General features: G+C 32.5%; 2 protein-coding genes across 2 annotated transcripts in view; both read left to right on the top strand.

Moving 5' to 3' along the window:
• The first annotated feature begins 4,462 nt into the window (after positions 1 to 4,462).
• On the top strand, positions 4,463 to 8,864 carry LOC21393854 (probable serine/threonine-protein kinase DDB_G0271682). The gene is made up of 13 exons (XM_024176182.1): positions 4,463 to 4,816; positions 5,582 to 6,002; positions 6,219 to 6,672; positions 6,783 to 6,823; positions 6,919 to 6,987; positions 7,100 to 7,200; positions 7,291 to 7,369; positions 7,499 to 7,597; positions 7,698 to 7,766; positions 7,920 to 7,969; positions 8,073 to 8,154; positions 8,299 to 8,393; positions 8,487 to 8,864. Exons 1-13 carry the CDS (start codon positions 4,485 to 4,487, stop codon positions 8,599 to 8,601), a joined length of 2,007 nt encoding a protein of 668 aa, XP_024031950.1. The 5' UTR covers positions 4,463 to 4,484; the 3' UTR covers positions 8,602 to 8,864.
• Positions 8,865 to 18,080: 9,216 nt separating this feature from the next.
• Positions 18,081 to 19,669, top strand: part of LOC21393853 (protein IQ-DOMAIN 14) — a 5,222-nt gene continuing 3,633 nt past the window's right edge. Inside the window, exon 1 of the mRNA XM_010114256.2 lies at positions 18,081 to 18,692. Within this exon, the coding sequence (XP_010112558.1) occupies positions 18,243 to 18,692 (450 nt within the window). The 5' untranslated portion in view covers positions 18,081 to 18,242. The remainder of the gene's footprint in view (positions 18,693 to 19,669) is intronic.

Genomic DNA, 19,669 nt, shown 5'->3' with positions numbered 1-19,669 from the left:
CTCGACCAGAAACTTACGCTTATCTTGTGCATTCCAATCATAATGAAGTTCACCAGTTACCAAGTAATTGACGATGTGAGCATACCAAGGTAGCTTAATGACCGCGAAAAGATGTTCATCAGGGAAGTCATCTCAAATGGCGGGGGCATCCAGTAGAGTCCTTAAAGTCCAATCGGGATAAGTGGTCCCCCACAACATTCTCTACACATTTCTTGTCCTTAATGGTCAAGTCAAATTCCTGGAACAGAAGGATCCACCAAATTAATCGCACCTTAGCATCCTTTTTAGAAAGGAGATACTTGAGAGCAGAATGATCTGTGAAGACTGTAATGGGTGAACCGATTGAGTACGCACGGAACTTGTCAAGTGCGAACACTACAGCGAGCAACTCTTTTTCAGTGGTTGAATAATTCATTTAAGCACTGTTAAGAGTTCGGCTGTAAATAAAATTCTTACATTTAGAACTAGGAAAAATTATCTTATGAGAAATCTAAAAGCGACAATATACCGTTGGCAATATTGCAGTAAAAGACTACTCATAAAATAATACCAACCAAAATATAGTATTATGCAACAATCACATAAAAAGAGCTTGACTAGATTTGTATAAAAGTTGACAATAAAATATATTGATATGAGTAAGAAATATGATAAAAGAAAATTAGTTACTCAAATGTATAAAACTTACAAACCATTAAAGAATCAAAACTCAAACAAGCTTACTACACATACAGGATCATCTCTAGCCTCACCCAAGAACTCTAGCCTAGCTTGCACATAATTTCCACAAAATTCTAAATAGAAAATATGATAAGAAAAGCAAGACAATGAGAGAAAAAAAGTGTCTAAGTTTTAGCTAAAAAAATTAACGACACCATACACTTAACAAAGGCCATATTTATAGAGTTTTTAGGGCATACTAAAAATACCATCAGTAAAAAAGAAAAAAAAAAAGAACGCATTCCAATTAAATTGGAATTTACAATGCTTAATTGCGAGAGTAAAAGCTGATTAACGTGGGAAGAAAAACCATCAAAACGTTTGGAACCGAAGGAAATGAAGAGCACAACAGCTAGTACACGTGGCACAAGCTGAGAAATAAACGTTATTGTGCACGAAACACGTGGCGCAAGCTGAGTGGTGGAAGGAAGAATTGGCTGACAACTAGGTCCCACAAGGAACACATGGCACGCTGTGATTTGCGAAGAGGAAGAAGTGGCCGACATCTGGGTCCCATAGGGACACGTGGCGCAAGCGAATTCGCGGACAGGGAAGTTGCTACACAGCTGGAGCCCACGCAGTGGAAAAAGCTGACGCGCGTGTGGAAGAGACTCGCGCAGGGGGAACGGCGTGCACACCAACCACACGTGTGTGCGGGGACAGCTGGGTCCCACGCGACTGAGCGTGCCAGAAAATGACCCGTGGCGCATGCGGATTCGCCCAGCTCGGCTCGGCTCAGCAGACAGCTGCAGATGAGCTTTGTTTTCTTTTTCTTTTAGTTTTGGCCCAAATGTCTTATTTTCCTACAAAACAAATTAAATTAAATTAAAATCAAATACTTCCACAAAATATTAATTCCACAATAATATTTAATTAAAACTTAATTTATTTAGCAATTAAAAACAATTTAAGTGCATTTTCATGCACTTATCAGTTAGCCCATAATTTTATAAGGAATTTTTAACCTTTTTTTTAAAGGTGTTCAAGCCTGGTTAAGCCGCCCAAATAAGCTTTTAAACTTAAAAATCTCAACCCGGTTTGAAAGTTTAGATCGGACTCATGCTAATAGTGACAGACCTCAAACCGATTTGTTTAGTTCAGTCCAAACTTACAACTATACTACGACATAATTTGATTGGGTATGTTTGCCATTGCTTTTACAGGCTGCTTTTAGCTTTCTTAAAGAAACTGCAACAGCTTAAGGTGTTTGGTAAATGCTGCTTTTGTCCAGCAGCTTCTAAAAACAGCTGTCAAACAGCAAAATTTAAGAAGCAGGTCAGGAGTTACTTTTGTACAGTAACTTTTACTGCCATTATCCAAATTTACTAAGATAACCTTGATAATAGAACTTAATTCTCAATATATCATTTTACTTTTTCCATACTAAATTAATAAATATATTTTTAAAATAACTAATAAAAATTAAAAATCTTTAATAAGTATTCTATGCTAAATTTATTCAAATGTTTTTAATAATTATCAAAATATTTAAAAATAACAATAAAAAATATTAGTAGATGAATAATTTTTCTCTAACAATAAAAAATATTAGTAGATGAACAATTTTTCTCTTTAAATAAAAATAATTTATTTTTAAGAGCTAATTTTTTGAATGGATTTTAAGAACTATATTAATTAATAAAATTTAAAATATATTTTTTTATATTATAAATATTCACCATAAAAATATAAATAAAATAACTATAATCAAAGTATGTTTATTTTCATCATTTTATATTTTAACAATAATCTTATATACAATTTGTTAAACACTTAAATTTCTATTCCTATACTTATAACAACTTTATAAAATTATTTATCAAACACCTGTACATTTTTAATCAAAATAATTTATTACTAACAGCACAACACAACAATACTAAACAGGCCAACAATACAAAAGTTTGAGCGGTGGGGTTTGTCTGCCTCCTTTTGTAGCCAATGGCCAAATTGGGCAATCACGTAATTTAGTGGCAAAACGAGGGCGAGTTTCACGACCGAAACCTAGGAACTACCAAAGTTGTCCAATAAGAAGCTTCAGTCCCTGAAACTATCAAACCGCAGCCAAACTTTCCCTTCAATCATTCCTCCTTTCCTTCTGAACTCTGACCGAATAACATGTCGTCACATCACAACTTGCTGCTTCTGAAATGTGGCACGCACCGTTTAGGCCCACGTCTCCTACACACACGGCATTAAAAATGGGAATAAATTATAGAAGGATAAAGGATGTCATAAAAACCGCCTTTGAAAAATACTTTCTAGTTTTTTATTCCTTAATAATTATAAGGAGAAAGAAGAAAATAAATCAAGACTCAAGATGCATTAAAATTAATAGATTAATAGTTTATATAAATTAATAAATAGGTTAAATTATTATTTTTGTTCATAATTTATCTGGTTATGAATCATAACTTAACAAGTTATTGTCCATAATTCACAATTTTTATCTATAACTTGTCTGGTTATAAATCATAACTTGATAAATTTATCCATAACTTATCTGGTTATGAACCATAACTTGACAAGTTATAACTTATTAATTTCTATAACTAAAAGTTAGCTTATATACTTTCTTAAACTTTTCATATTGACATATTTTTTACTATTTTCGTTAGCTGTTATTAAATAATAATTTTATATCTTAAATGTAAAATAGAGCGTGGAACCTCTATCTAGTTTGTAGAATTAGAACCTTATGCTATGTTTGGTAGGGAGGAAAGAAAATATGATAGAAAAGAAATATGAAAGTGATGAAAAATAGCAATGATGGAAAGGAAATTGATTTTCTTTTATGTTGTTTGGTATGAGAAGATGGAAAGAAAATGAGCTTACCTTCACTTGTTTGGTATTGGAAGTTAAATTGGGAGGAAAGAAAAAATTTTACTCGTAAATTACTTTTATACCCTTAAATTTTTTACTTGGATGTTGATAGAGAAAATGGTAGTTTAATAACTTTGCTCATTTTAATGAGTTGTCCCCATTTTTCATCATATTTTCTGCCCACTTGTGGAAAGAAAAAAAATGATGGGGCCCACATGTATTATTTTCCACTCTATTTTCTCTTCCTTTCTCTTTTCTCTCCAACCAAACAACCTATATTTTCATTTTCCCTCCTAAAATCCCTCCACCTTCTTCCTTCCTTCTACTTTTCTTTCCTACCAAACATACTCTTAAATTTAGCTGTTTCTTCGGCCAAAAAAATAATAATAATGATAATCATCTTGCTGTTGTGAAAAAAAAACCTACATAATTTAGCTTAATAATGATAAATTCACACTCTATTATTATATTATAACACTTAAATTGAGTTTAAATTCTGGGGACGTTTAGAAAGGAGATTTATGTTATTATTCGAATCATAGTTCGTAATTGGTTACAATATTTTTTTCATAAAAAATATACATAAAATGAGAATAATTCTGACTCATAATTCTGAATTCATAAACCAAACGTCTCATAAATTTTTAAATAAATGAATCATATATTATATTAGGAACTTGTCTACAGTCCCCCAGGAAGGTGGGAAATTCAGAAAGTGTATCACTAAACTCTATTTATGATTTTAAATTATTTATAGAAATGTTTGTTTTACTATAATACTTTTAGAAATACTTATGAGGCAAAATAAATTTTATTTTTAAAAAAATAATATTTGGTACGCGTGACGTCACAAGGAAATGTGTTTTTGTATAGAAAAAGAAAAACCATGGCGACCAGCACAACACAAAACCAACAAGCTAAATTATGAAAAGAAGACTACTATGCGCATTGCGCAACCCTACTCCGGCGAGCCTCCGGCGACTTCCATGGCCGGCGACAATTTTTCCTCCTCCTCCTCCGAGCGTCTCTACCAAGCCCTCGTGAATCGCTGCCGGAGCCTGGAGGAGAGCCATGCCAGGCTCGCCGAGAAGCTCCGGGACCTTACGCAACAGAAGATGAAGAATATCGAAAACGAAGAGGATTTGGCCGGGGTGACGTCGGATTACCCTCTTCCGGGGTACTTCTCGACGGGCAGTCCGTACAAGAGGGTGTTGGACTCGCTGGGACACTCTCTTCATGTTTACAGAGCTTCCTCTGGAGAAATCGTGTATTGGTAATAATTAATTAACAACTAATATTTTTCTCTTTTTTCTCTTTTTTTTTTTTTTTTTGTAATTCCCGTGTTTTTTTTTCGGAGCTTACTTTGGATGAAACAGTACTATCTTGAAAGAAAATATATGGTTATTGGCTAGATCTTGGAACTAATGAACGTTTTATATGTTTTGATGTAAATAGAAGTGTTTGATAAAAGTTCCCTTAGGAAAAAATATATATGGGCTTGCTAGCTCTTGAATTAAATTTCATTGGAAAAGGTTTGTTTAGTTGTCTATTTATGGGACGACCAAAAAAAAAACTGTGAACATGTACAGTTGAATTTTACCTTTTTGGTTTCAAATTCAATGCTTTGACCATAAAAGACTAAAGAAAAAGATGAACAAAGATGATGAGCGAATATAGAAACTATACGGTAAGTTGGAATTATTGATGCGTTATGGCGTTACCTTTTGTTTTGTTTCCAACAATAAAATTAATCAACTTTGAGGCAAATTTCAGGAACTTTGTTTACACCTTTATAAGATAACTAGTAAAGGACCAAACATTGCTAGGATTTTTTTTTTTTTGGGTCATATTAGAAGTTGGAGTTCTATATGATTGTTTACATCAAGCCCTTTTGAGTACTTATTTGTGGTACTATTTTTTTTTTCTTTTCTTTTAAGTGGGAGAGAATATGTAAGTGTATGTTTCAGTGCCTTTTCTTTCATGTTCAATACATTCACACATCCTTTCAGAACAGGATGATAAGTTTTCCAACTTTCAGGAACCGTTCTGCAGAAAATCTGTATGGATGGAAGGACTACGAAGTCGTTGGTCAAAAGTGTTTCACTGAACTCCTCATCCCTGAAGAACATTATATGACATTGGAGAAGATCATGAGAAGGTTGTTGCGCACTGGGGAACCGTGGTCCGGTCAGTTCCCTTTCAAGAAGAGGTCTGGCAAGATATTCATGGTGATGGTGACGAAAAGCCCGTTGTATGAAAACGGTGAGCTTGTTGGTGTCATCGTTGTTGCATGTGATGCAGCAGGGTTTAATGGTGTTGGAACAGATAGCCAGAGATCAAATGAGGATCGTGTTGATCGCCAATATAGAGACCAGCGGCTGAACTTCAAAAAGATCAAGTGGCATCCACGGCCACCAACAGTCCCGTCACCAGAGATTGCATCATCAGTTTCCAATCTGGTATTTCCTATGCTTATGACAACTTAATGTTATTTTTCGCAAATAAGTAGTCAGAATTAAGTCAAAGAATGATAGACTAAACTTCCTCTAGGACCAACACCATCATTATTTGAAGAGAAGTTAATTGGATTTCATCTTCCTCAAAATTATATACACTTTTTTTTTTCCTAGTATTGTTTACTTTTCAGCTAAGCCATTGAATTTGGGTGGTCGTAGGCTGCAAAAGTATTGGCAAAGTTACAGATTAAGGGAAGTGGCAACAATGGTAATGAAGATGATCATGGAAGCACTCAACCTGATGCAAGCTGCGACACTTCTCCAATGAGGAACGAAGAAACAACTGAGCAGAAACCTCCGAGTGATTCCAAGAAATCAACTTATGACTGCCTTGAACAGAGCGAGTGCTACCAGTGTTTTGGGCTGTCTAAAACTGTTGATCCATTGCAAAAGTTAGGCAGCCATGAAGATGAAGCAGAGGAAGAAGAATCCAACTTGGTTGCTGTGCGGGCAGAAGACGAAGTACAAAGAAATGATAAACAATTGTTAAGTTCGGAGGGAAGCATTGGCAGTCATGGAAGTTCATCAAGCAAAGGTGATGGTGAGTCCAACTCTGTAGTTGATTGTGAGATTCACTGGGAGGACTTGCATATTGGGGAGGAGATTGGACAAGGTAAAAATATTGCTCATTATTTGAAGTTTTTATTACATTTCTGCTGAGCTTAGTTTACGCATGATTGGTGACCATCTAACACTAAATATCTGTTTGTTTTTACCTGACAGGTTTCTATGCCGTCGTTTATCGTGGAATTTGGAATGGATCGGTACATACTCATGAGTAAAACTATCCTTGAAGTTTCTTCGTTAATGTTAGGATCATCAAGTGATGTTTTAATCTTGAGAATATTTGTTTGACCAGGATGTTGCCATTAAGGTGTACTTGACGAATGAATACAGTGAAGGAGCTTTACAAGACTACAAAAATGAGGTACTTTGATGGACTCTCATCTAGCTTCAAATTGTTTGTGAATGTTGTTGGGATTGGAAGATACTTAATGCAGGGATAATTTCATGATCTTTCTCCTGTTTAATCATGTTAGATTGATATAATGAAGAGGTTGAGACATCCAAATGTATTGTTGTTCATGGGAGCAGCATATTCACAAGAACGGCTAACGATTGTCACAGAATTCTTACCAAGGTAAGACAAAGCAAAATGAATGTCTTCTAGAGTTAAATGCAAAATACTGTTATAGCAGCAATTTGTGCTGATTTTTGTTTGCGTGAGCAGGGGAAGCCTTTTCAAAACACTTCATAAAAACAATCAGGCATTAGACATCAGACGGCGTCTGAGGATGGCACTCGATGTTGTGAGTATTCATTCTCCGCTTCTCTTTTCCGTCCTTGTTTGTAAATGCACTAACATTCAATTTAACCATGAAATTTTAAGTTGTTAATCCTTAAGCTTTTAAATAAAAAATGGCACACTTGTACTGCAGGCTAGAGGTATGAACTATTTGCATCACAGAAATCCACCAATAGTGCACAGAGATCTGAAATCTTCTAACCTCCTTGTTGACAAGAACTGGACTGTCAAGGTGAATGAGCTTATTGATGGGTGGGTTAAATTAACATAAAGAATATACAAGCATGTATACACATGTAACAGTTGTATACCTTGGACACTTATACCTTCAGGTTGGAGATTTTGGCTTGTCAAAGTTGAAAAATGCGACCTTCTTAACTGCAAAATCAGGAAGAGGAACGGTAATTCTATCTTATCCATCTCTTCTTTCTTTCTGTATGTGTTAAGCTCTTAACTTGAATTTGACATGGTGTTAAAAAGGATTAGTATCTTTCACCAGTGACCAGCTCTCTCACTGATGACATAACGGAGGCCTTTTGTGTTTCTTAATGCAGCCTCAGTGGATGGCCCCGGAGATCATCCGAAATGAACCTTCAAACGAGAAGTACGTTGCTGCAAAACCCGAGCTTCAAATTTTGTATTTGAAAGATTATCCTACTGGTTTGACCTTGATTATCATGGCATTATCTTCCTGTGATTGTGAACAGGTCTGATGTATTCAGCTTTGGTGTCATATTATGGGAGTTAATGACTGAATCCATCCCATGGAACAACTTGAACGCCTTACAGGTCTCTCTTTCTATCTCTCACAACTAATATCTCAGCTTTCTTAGTTTTAATACCTCAAAATTTTTTTGATACAACACGAGATTAAATCCGCAACCCCCCACCTAAAATTTGATGTTAACATTTCCATAATTCCCATCTGAAAAGGTTGTTGGAGTTGTGGGGTTCATGGATAGAAGATTAGATTTACCAGAAGGACTTGATCCACAAGTAGCATCCATAATACGAGATTGTTGGAAAAGGTAATTTTGACTTGAAGACTATTTACTATAATTACAGTACTTGAAACTTTGCAAGTTTTCCTAATCACCTTTTATGTGTTGCAAAACAAGCAGCGACCCCCAACAGCGTCCGCCGTTCGAAGACATAATCCGAAGAATTGCCATTCTAATACCGCGAGTTGCGCCGTTGTCTACTCAGAGAATAGAGAAGCTCGGAACTCTAGAATGAATTTTGTGGTTTGGATCGTTAACAAACAAGTTCTTTGTTGATGATAAACGTAGTTAGAAACAAGTTTAGAAAAAGCTCTTTAGTCTTTAGAATCTTTTAGATGCCTCAATTACGCATATATGTTTTACACGGAAAAGAAGAAGATTACCCACGTAAGTTGTATATGAGACTAGATTAGGTTAATGTAGTACAATTATCATAGTGTTTTGTCAATTCTTGTAAAAGTTTAAGCTTTTAACTTGTGCAAATATCAAATTTTATGCTCCAACAATTATTAATTTCTCTATTTTGCATATATTGGTACTACTCTCTAATATTATACTTAACCTATCGGCATCAATTTTGTCCTAGTTGAAGGAAATATTATACCATTTACCTTCATTAGGCCTCGGTCCTCAAGTTACCATTAATGTCAAGTAACAATGGTAGTTGACAACCAGGTCAAACAACATAGGTAAAATAGGATGATAATTTTGCTGATTCGAGTTTTGTTACAGTAAAAAGTTTTAAAAAATAGTCATATTTAATTTTTTTGTTACAGTAAAAAATTCTCATATAAAGTCACATCTCAACTCGAATTAAAAACTCAAATCAACGAACTAAACGGACCCTAGAGGTCCGTATTGATAAATAAATAAAAAAAGTCAAAGTAACAATAATGTGAGAAAGTGGGTGCGGAAGTTAATAACAAGTTGTACATTGGACATTTTAATTACCAGTGTCCACAATTCTATACGACTTTGTCCCTTTGTTACAGATTCCATACATGTTCTTCCTGTTCCTTTCAGAGTTTCAACAACCATGAAGATCGAAACTACGACTATAGTTCATGACGATGACTGATGACATCTATGATTCAGAAAGAAACTTGGAATTTTTCCAAGTACAGTGACTGGAATTAATCAATGGAAATCCACTTAAATCTTTATTGTGGGCCGTGGGGTCACAAGTATTTATTAGAAATGGACTTATATTATGTTAGGGTCGGTGCTACAAGGGATAGTCAATAGAAGACATAGATAGCGCTTTTTATTTATTTATTTATTTTAGTTAGAAATTGCGCAATTTTTATTATTTACCCATATCTCATTAAGATTTTGTATGTTATTGTTGTAAATGTCAGGTAATATCATAACTATATTTATTCTTTTTAGAGTCCATAACTATATTGAATTTTGAAGATATCGAAATTCAGTATAAATCATGTGTTCATAATTTTGTTTCCAAAAGAAAATTAACACTATTTATCACTACTATTGATACAACTACTACACCTAATAGAGGACATTAATAACAAAGTGAAATTCATTTTTTTAAAAAAATTATGGGAATATTTTATTGAGACATAGTAAATCATGAAATATTTTATTTTAAAAACTTAATATTTTCATATTTTTATATCACAATACGAGATAAGCATTGAAAAGTATATAAATAAACCTTAATTAGTAGATAGAAATTTCAATATCAAAGAAAGAATTTTAGGCCTCATTCGCTTTGGGGATTTGAATTTTCAATTCGAATTGAGATGTGATGTTTTCTAAAAAATTTTAACTGTAACAGAAAAAGTTAGATATGACATTTTATGAGAGTTTTTAACTATAAAAACTTAGAACTAAAAACTTAAATCGGTAAAATAAATGAGACCTTAAAGTTCTAACATGATTAATATTTCATCATGATTTATGTAATATTAGCATCATCACATGCTAATTTACAAAGTGTAAATTCTCAGAATTAGCGGAAATATAGAGTTTGTTTTTTTGGAGTAAAACTCAAAAAAAAATTTAAGCTCAAGTTATAATTTTATTAAAATTCACGTTCGTTTGTAAAATTTGAGTTTGAACTTGAGTTTTAACTCGAGTTTTTACTTGAGTTTATGGCTAAAATATGAATTCAAGTTTCCTCTTCAACTCAAGTTAAACTCAAACTTAAGTTAATAAACAATATTTTTTTATTCTTAAAAACGTCATAACTTTTTCGTTTTAATTCCGATTGAAATGATTTTTTTCTATGTGTTCACAACGAAAAGACGAATAAAACTCTACTCATATACCATATTAAAATTTTTCATCATCAGTGAGTTTTTATTAAAATACTATTTAAATACAAATTCAAGTTTTGACCAACTCAAATACAAACTTAAATAAATTCTTAATTTAAATCGTAACTTAAATGTGCACATCTAAACACGAACTCAAATTATAACTTTAACTCAAATTATAACTTAAAAGTGATGTTTGGTAGAGAGATTCATTCCCTGATTCGAATCATGATTCATGGTTCGCTATAGTATTTTATCTCATAAAAAATACACATAAATTAAAAATAATTCTAATCACACAATTCTAATCTATAAACTAAATAAACTCACTTAAAATCTACATCCATACCACAGTGACTCAAAAATATAACCCCATAACAACTCAATAAAAGTAACCCCTACAAAGTCCAAAGAAAGAAAGTAGGTGGTAGGATCAGCATTTAGGTTTACATAGGGAATGATAATAATGTAACGTATACCTGGTGTGGTTGTTTAGTCTTGTCACTGCTTTACATCAAAAAATGGCTATGACGTCCAATGCAAGGTAAGACCACTACTGACTCATGATTAAACAAGACCACATTGCTATAAAAACTACAAAAACAAATGAAAAAAGTTTTAATAACTTTTCAATGTCTTTTATCTTCTAATAAGACACTTTTTTCTTTTCAAAGACAGGAGCATTTCATATAATAATAATAAAAAAAAAAAGGACAAGCGAATTTGCTATTTGGATCACAAACATGCTTGTTAGCAGTAGAACTACTAATACCCAAAAGCACTCACAACGCTAAAATACTTAAGAGAATTCTTATGGTAAGTATTATTATTTCAGTTGTTGAATTAATTTTTTAATAATTTGATTTATGATCTCGTTCATTTCGTAGATTCAAGCTGAGATGTTATATTTTTTTGAAAATTTTTAACTGTAATACAAAAAGTTATATGTGACATTTTTTAAAAAATTTTAATTGTAAAAAGTTAAAATTAAAAACTCAAATCGATAAAATGAATAAGACTGTGAATATCCGTGTTAAAAATTTAAAATATATGATGTCTATTCACTTCTGATCATAGATCAGATCGATTAAAAATTAAAATAATAATACTTATAACGAACTACAAATTATGATTCAAATCATGATATAAATCTAGCAACCAAATAATCAAATACCCATTGTAAATTTTGGCAAACATTTAAACGAATTTTTCATTAAACACCTAAGAATGATTTTATACAAATAAAACGTGGATAAAAAATAAGAAGAAGAAGCCGATAGCCCTTTTCAAAGTTGATGTGGCAGAGAAATTTGACCGAGTAAAACTCATATACACTCCTCAATCTTATTTCCTTCAATAAATAAAAAATCTTAAAAATATAAAAATAATAATATAAAAAATAAATTAAGAAACTCACGCAGGTTGACTGAGGAGGCTAATGTTGACCGCTCCCACCTGCTACCCAATCAGAAACGAGTGACTATCATGTCATGCCACGTGTTAAATTATCAGTGGTTCAGGGCCACGGATCAGGTAGCCAAAGGTGACCAAGAGACGTTCATGTCAATGTCGGCGAGTGGGGCGGCAGCTGAGAAGAGTATCTCTCGACTCTCCCCATCTTCAACACTTGTTGGATTAGGATTTAAATTTTATTATAATAAAAAAATTTTAATAATAATTATATTTAATTTTTTATTATAATAAAAAAAATTATATAAAATTACACTTAAATTTAAATTAAAAAATTAAACAGTCTAAAAATTAAGTAGACGTTTAGTTAATAGATTCAGAATTATGATTCAAAATTATTTTTAATTTATGTATTTTTTATAAAAAAAAATATTATAACGAATCACAAATTATAATTTAAATAATAACATGAATTTAACAATTAAACAACTTATAATATAAATAAAAATAAATAAATTGATGTGTGGTGCCTGAGAGCATCAAATTTTGTCCTTCAGTCAAAAAGAGGAAAAAACCACAATCTAGTGAGTTGACAAGGCGAAACAGAAGATGATTATTAGGTTCGTAGGCTGTGATTAGAGTCCAACCCTATTGATCTATACGATGCACGTGAGGCTTGAAAGCTGAAACTAATCTTTCTTTTGCCTTTTTTAAAGTTGAAGAAAAAAACTTTATAAAATTTTGCAAATTTTAATTTTTTTTTGTTTTCGATAAATCCTATGCTTTGTAAAACTTTTAACGACAAAATGGAAGATTTTGTGGTATATGAATTAAAAATTTTTTAACCGTTAAATTTGTGTATTTTTTTTATTTTTATGTGAATTTAACGGATAAAAAATTTAACTTATTGATATGTTGTCTTGTTAAAAAAAATTCTAAATATTAAGTTAAGATATTATTTTTTATTCCATCAAAAAATCAAGCCTTTTAATCGTTGGCTTTAATTTTAATGGCCGAGTTTATAAGAGTATTTTTATATCATATGGTTACATAGAGCTTGCTTGTATTTTGTTTATTGCGATGCTTGACTAAATTAAAAGAGAAAGTTGCTGAAGTTAATCCATAGTTGAAAAAGATTTTTGTAGTTAGCTCACCCTCGCTGAATAACAACTTTATACGTGGCATGTGGATTAAACTAACAGCGGCTTATCGTTCATTTCACTGATTTAAGTTTAGAATTCAAGTTTTATTATAGTAAAAAATTCTTAGAAACAGTCACATCTAACCTTTGTACTACAGTAAAAAGTTTTCACATAAAATCACATCTTAACTTAAATTAAAAACTCAAATCAGTTAACTGAACGGGTGAAAATATGAGAATCCTCGTAAAACGATGGTAACCTTTTTGTTGCCTTTGTCTTAAGTACAAATCACAATGTTAATGCTAAAAGATGTTGAATTTTCATGACAGTATTAGTTCATGATTAATTAGTATAACTTGAGTGTAGTTTTTTAGTTGAATTTGAGTTATAACTTGAGTTGAAATTAAAATTTAAATATAGTTGAGTAAAATTAAATAAAGTTAAAACTTAAAAAAACGTGAACTTAAATAAAGTTGAAACTTAAATTGTCTTTTTTTGAGTTTTTTAAACAAAAGAACATGCCCAATTCTTTGATGTCATCTCTCGCAATAGTATTTTTATTTGGTACTCTTAACTACTTAAATTTGCCCAGCATATTATTCTTTAAAAAAAAGTTTGTCTATCATATGATCCAATATAAAGTTACTAAAATAACCATGCAATTTTCATACCATTACTGGACAACCTGTTACAAGCATCATTCGTACTTCCTTTTGTTCTAATTCTACAAAAAAAAAAAAATTTGGAAATCTCCTCAATGAGAAAAAAAAAAGAAAAGAAAAGAGAGTGTCGATTCTGAATATAAGGAGATAAAAAGGAAAAAAAAAAGAAAAAAAAAAGAAAAAAAAAAAGAGTGTACTGATCAACGTCTTTCTTTAGATGCATTATTGGACTCTATGTCTCGTTCATTTCGCAGATTCGAGTTAAGATGTGACATTTTTTAAAAGCTTTTCACTGTAGCAGAAAAAGTTAGATATGACTTTTTCTGATAATTTTTTACTGTAAAAACTTAAAACTGAAAACTCAAATCGATAAAATGAACGAAACTTAAACCTTATATTTTTGCGCACAAGCTCGTATCGATGAGGTCGCTAAGGTCATGAGGGTGGTGTTTGCAGCTGCAAGCTAGACAAACCAAATTTGAGATGAAATATGACGAAATTAGTGAGTCTTTTTGGGCTAAAAACACTGTAATATTTATCTTTAAAAAAAAACTCTTTTTTTCCTCACTTTAATGTTTCTACTTTCTACCTTTCTATTTTTAAAATTTTAACGGATAATTATTTTTAACCGTTAAATTAATTTTTTAATGATTAAATTTATATAAATTTAAATTAAAAATTTATAACACTACTCACAAAGCTATTTTTACTACAAATATAATAATTAAAAAATAAAAATACAGTGGCCGCCGGTGGAGCTCCGCGACTCCCTTCTATTTCCCGATCTTCTTAACCAAACATGACATATTGCATCATTATCTCCCATCCGATCAATTTAATGTGGTGGCCCACACGCAAGTTAATTGTTTGATGATTAGTTGGATTGGAAGGGTACGTGGGTCCTACGGTTATTTTTGCTGGCGGTGGGACCAGACTCATGTCTCGGGCAACAGTACATATCTACCCATCTGTCTGGTTGGCTACTTGGCTCTAGCTAGAGAAAGTCCTCAACGTGCTTTCCTTACGACTATTTTAGTAATGCGACCTTTTCCATTTTTGCTGATAGACATGCAAATTTTGGTGGTCGGAGGGTCTAATCAGGGGCGATAAAATAGAAAAATCGGACCTAATAGTATTAGGATGCGCTATGAGAGTTCAAATCATAATAATTTTAAGAGTTATTTGGTATAAGGATTTTAAATTCATAATTATGATTTTAGATTTAAATTCATATTTATTTACAAAAAGTAAAAAGTGGTTATGATTTGACTCATTCAAAATTAGTATTTAGTTTAGATTGTTCTGATTCAAAATTTAAACGTTGATGTGATGTTTTAAATCATGAATCACTCTTGATTTTAAAATCATGCACCCCCTTGATTTTGGGTGATTCAAATCTACGATTCTTATTCTGGTTTCAGAACCGTGATTTAGACCCAAAATCATGAATAATGATTTCGATTTCAAAATTAAAACTAAAATCACCCTAATTTGAACTACGTTTGGTTGATAGATTCAGAATCATGATTCAGAACCATTCTCGATTTACGTGTGTTTTTTGTGAGAAAAAATACTGCAGCGAACCACGAACTATGATTCGAATCATGACATAAATCTAGCAACCAAACATGATTGTCTAGAATTATGATTCATGATTTGAACATGTGGTCCAAACCATAGTTTTAGAACCTAAATCAGAACTAGGGGTTTGAACGATCTAAAACTAAAGGGGGGGTAGTTTTATTTTTTAGGGTGGTTTAGATTTAAAACATTACATCATGATCCAATTCTTATACCAGAATTATTCAAACCAAATACTAGCTTTCAAAAACTATTTTTTACTTTTTACAAATAAACAAATATTATAACCATAATTATGGACTCTAATTCTAAAACCCTCATAACAAACGTAATCTTAGACATCGTTCATTTCACCGATTCGAATTGAAACAGTATTTTATAATAACGTAGCTAGGGGGCTTAGCTCTGTAGTATTTGCCTTTCTCAATTTTCTTAACCGCGGGAAAGTTTGGGAATGCGTGACGATCGTTAGTGTATATTTTTTTAGACGTTGCTAATCAAATGTGTTGACAGTAATAGTGCGATGAGTTATTGTCCGAAGCACTTTTAATTGAGTACTAGATTAGTAAGAAACAAACATTCATATATAATACCGTTTTTTAACCCAACCTTCAAAATCCTGAACAAATCCACCATAATACTCCATTATCACTAGACCACAACGAGTGATTATTGCCTCTGGACATTCTCTCAACCAACACTCAAATAATCAAGTGACAATTTACGTGAACTCATCCAACTAATTATGGAGTTTGATAATGTGGGGTGGGGTTTAATATTGAATGTTGAAAAAAAGAGGTATTTTTTCAAGAATGCGCCAACAAAGGCCTCGTTCGTTTCGCTGATTCGAGTTTAGAATTCGAGTTTTGCTACAGTAAAAAGCTCTCACAAACAATCACATCTAACTTTTTTACTACAGTAAAAAGCTCTCACATACAATCACATCTCAACTCAAATTCTACACTCGAATCATCGAAACGAACGAGGCCAAAAAGATCCACAAAATCATACCAACCTCTTGACGATTTAAAGTGAGTGGTTAATTACTTTCACCCGCAATCTCTGTCCATAGTAAACGAAGTGGTGATATGGCCTCGTTCGTTTCGCTGATTCGAATTTAGAATTCGAATTTTACTACAGTAAAAAGCTCTTACAAACAATCACATTTAACTTTTTTGCTACAATAAAAAGCTCATACATAAAATCACATCTCAATTCGAATTCTAAACTTAAATCAGCGAAATGAACATGACCACATATGTTTAATTTAAGAAATATTAGTAAAACTATGAGAATTGTACTTGATTTGGACCGGTTATTTGAGCGTAGTATTAAACAGCATTTTCATTACTTAGCAAAAAAAAAAAAAAAAAACATGTTCATTAAGTATGTGTATAAAAAATTATATGAAGATTGAAGCGTGACGTGTAAAATTTTCTTTATTGCTAACACGCTTCGTAAATCCAAACAAGTTCCTCGTGATTAAGCAAGAGAATAGTTTCTCAAATTAATTAATCATCTTTGTTCCAAAATTACCAAATGTCGGCAAGTAAAGACAAAAGTTATGTGAAGAATTTGACATGTTAGTTACACTTATATATATATATATATATATTTGATGGATAATATGACCCCCTAGAGTGGCTCTAATTTAATATAGAGACAAAGTAAGTGAGACATACAAAGAGTTATTACTAAATTATTTCCCCATTTTTCCTTTCACAAAAAAAAAAAAATCCGCATTTTTCATTTGCACACCGCGAAAGGAATAGTAAGTCAGACGAGGATGTTTGGTAGAATGATTCGTTTCTTGATTTAAATTATAATTTGTAGTTCGTTACAGTATTTTTTCTCACAAAAATGCACATAAATAAAAAATAATTCGAATCACATGATTTAAATCTTCCAACCAAACGTCTTTTAAGTCGTGTGTCGAATAAGAAAAAATAAATAAAAAAATTAGGCCACGTCTCCTATGATTCTATCAGTCCAATGTACGAGGCAAGAGCTATATGTTAAAGAGTTGTACAGTATATAACCAGTTTGAAGCACTCGTGTTCAGTATGCTAAATTTTTTTAATGTAAAAGATTTTATTATTTTATCAAGAGCTTTTTTTTAAAAGGAAAAAAATAAAATAAGTTTTTTTTAGTAGAAAAAAATCTAAAATAAGTTGAGCATATTAAAAATTAGTTTGACAAATTAAATAGTACATTATTTAGAGGTAATATTTGAGAGGTTGCAAGGAAAAAAAATTTTCAAGTAAAGAACAGAAATTATTTGAGCTGAAAAATTAAAAGAAAAATATTTATAAAAAGAGTCGTATTTAAGAAAAATTATTTTAATGGAGTAACAGATAGATTAAAAAATATTTAAACAAGAACATATCTAGAAAAAAAAGTTATTTAATAAGTATAAATTAAAGAAAAATATTTAAATAGGACATATTTAAAAATACTAAAAGAAAAGATATTCAAGAAAAAAAGTAAAAAAAAAAAAAATCAACCAAAAAGGTTGGATTTTGTAACGCACGCGCGGAAGAAGCGAGTGTAGTTGAAGCAAAGAAACAAAACTTCCCCGCAAATATCCAGCAATAAATATTTACGATCTCGACCACGACCGTATGCATTCCGTATTTTTATAACAACTAGTGTCAACTGCTACCTTCTCTCTTCTTCTTCTTCTTCCATCTCACACTCTTCATTACTATTTTTCTCTGCAAATGTCACTCCACAACCACAAAACCTCACAGAAGAACTTTCTAGAAATCACCCACAGTCTCCGATAAAACACAAACAACCACAATGGGAAAAGCTTCTAAGTGGTTTCGCGGTCTTTTCGCCCTCAAGAAGTCTTCCACCGACTCTTCTTCCGCCAAACCGCCCAAGGAGAAGCGGCGATGGAGCTTCGTCAAGTCCTACAGAGAAAAAGACCAAACTACCCTCCACAACCACCACCACCCCGACGCCGGAGATCAACCTCATACCACCAGAGGAGCCGCCTCCTACAACCAACTTCCCGACGTTTCCGGTGAGGACTTCTCCGGCAACCAAGACAAGCACGCCATCGCCGTCGCCGCCGCGACCGCCGCAGTAGCAGAAGCAGCCGTGGCGGCGGCTCAGGCTGCTGCCGCCGTGGTACGGCTAACCAGGGGCGGCGCCAAGAACCCCGCGGCGTACGTTAGAGGAAGCGGCGCCGGGATTCGTGAGGAGTGGGCTGCCGTTAAGATACAATCAGCATTCCGAGGCTGCTTGGTTAGTTTTTCTTATTCTAATTTTTAATAATCTTTATATTATTTAATTAATTTATTTATATTCTTACTTATTGCTATGTTGTTAATGCTTGTTTTTTAATTAGTTTATTAACTACGAACTCATTTTCACCGGGATCTCCGACTCTCATGACAAAGCGACACGTGTCCCTTCTTCCACATTTTCGCCTCATGGATTATCAACGTTCTTGTTTCCCATAAATCGTTTTCATGCTATTTTTCCTTTGCAAGCACAAACGTAATTTTGAAGCAATTTAAGCGTAGAGATAAAGATAAAAAAAAAAGTTTCCTTTTTTTGAAATCCCATATTATGCTATTTTTCTTTTTCCTCTTTTGTCTCTGTGTTTCTGCAATCCCATATTCTTTGAAATCCCATCTCATTGCTCCACTTGAGCTGTCTTTTCTTGTCGTTTTTCACAAAACTACAAAGGTTACAAAATCCTCTCACCATTACAAGAATCCAATAATCCATTTGTTTTTTTTTTTTTCCCTTCTTATATAACACCCAAAGCATTATGGGACTTGGTAATTTTCCATGGGGGCAAATTGTGGCATCCAAGAAAAGAAGAAACAAAAAACAAAAATATGTGGACCTAAAAGAAAAAATTATGCTTCATACTATATTTGCTGTGATGCCCTTTTCAGAGTTAATGGGTCATGATGGGTTTCTGTTTTGAGTTGATGGTTGTTGGTAATTGCGTTGTTGGGCCCCCTTTAAGAGTGGGTAAATCTTAATCGTCGGTGTATTGAATTCTAATGTGTGGGATGGATGTGTGTGTATATATATATATATATATATATATATATATGGAGTTGGTGAGTTGTAGTATTTGGTTTTTTTTTTGTCTGCTTTGTTGGTGTTGTTTCTCATTATTATATTGTTATTATTATTCTCTATGGTTGTACCAGCAACAGTTTCTTAAATTGGGAACTCAATGCAGAGCCTATGGTTTTCTTCTC

Source organism: Morus notabilis, unplaced genomic scaffold (assembly GCF_000414095.1).
Source record: "Morus notabilis unplaced genomic scaffold, ASM41409v2 Scaffold912, whole genome shotgun sequence".
Taxonomy (NCBI): domain Eukaryota; kingdom Viridiplantae; phylum Streptophyta; class Magnoliopsida; order Rosales; family Moraceae; genus Morus; species Morus notabilis.
The sequence above is the reverse complement of the archived record's forward strand: the minus strand, read 5'-3'. Positions and strand labels throughout refer to the sequence as shown.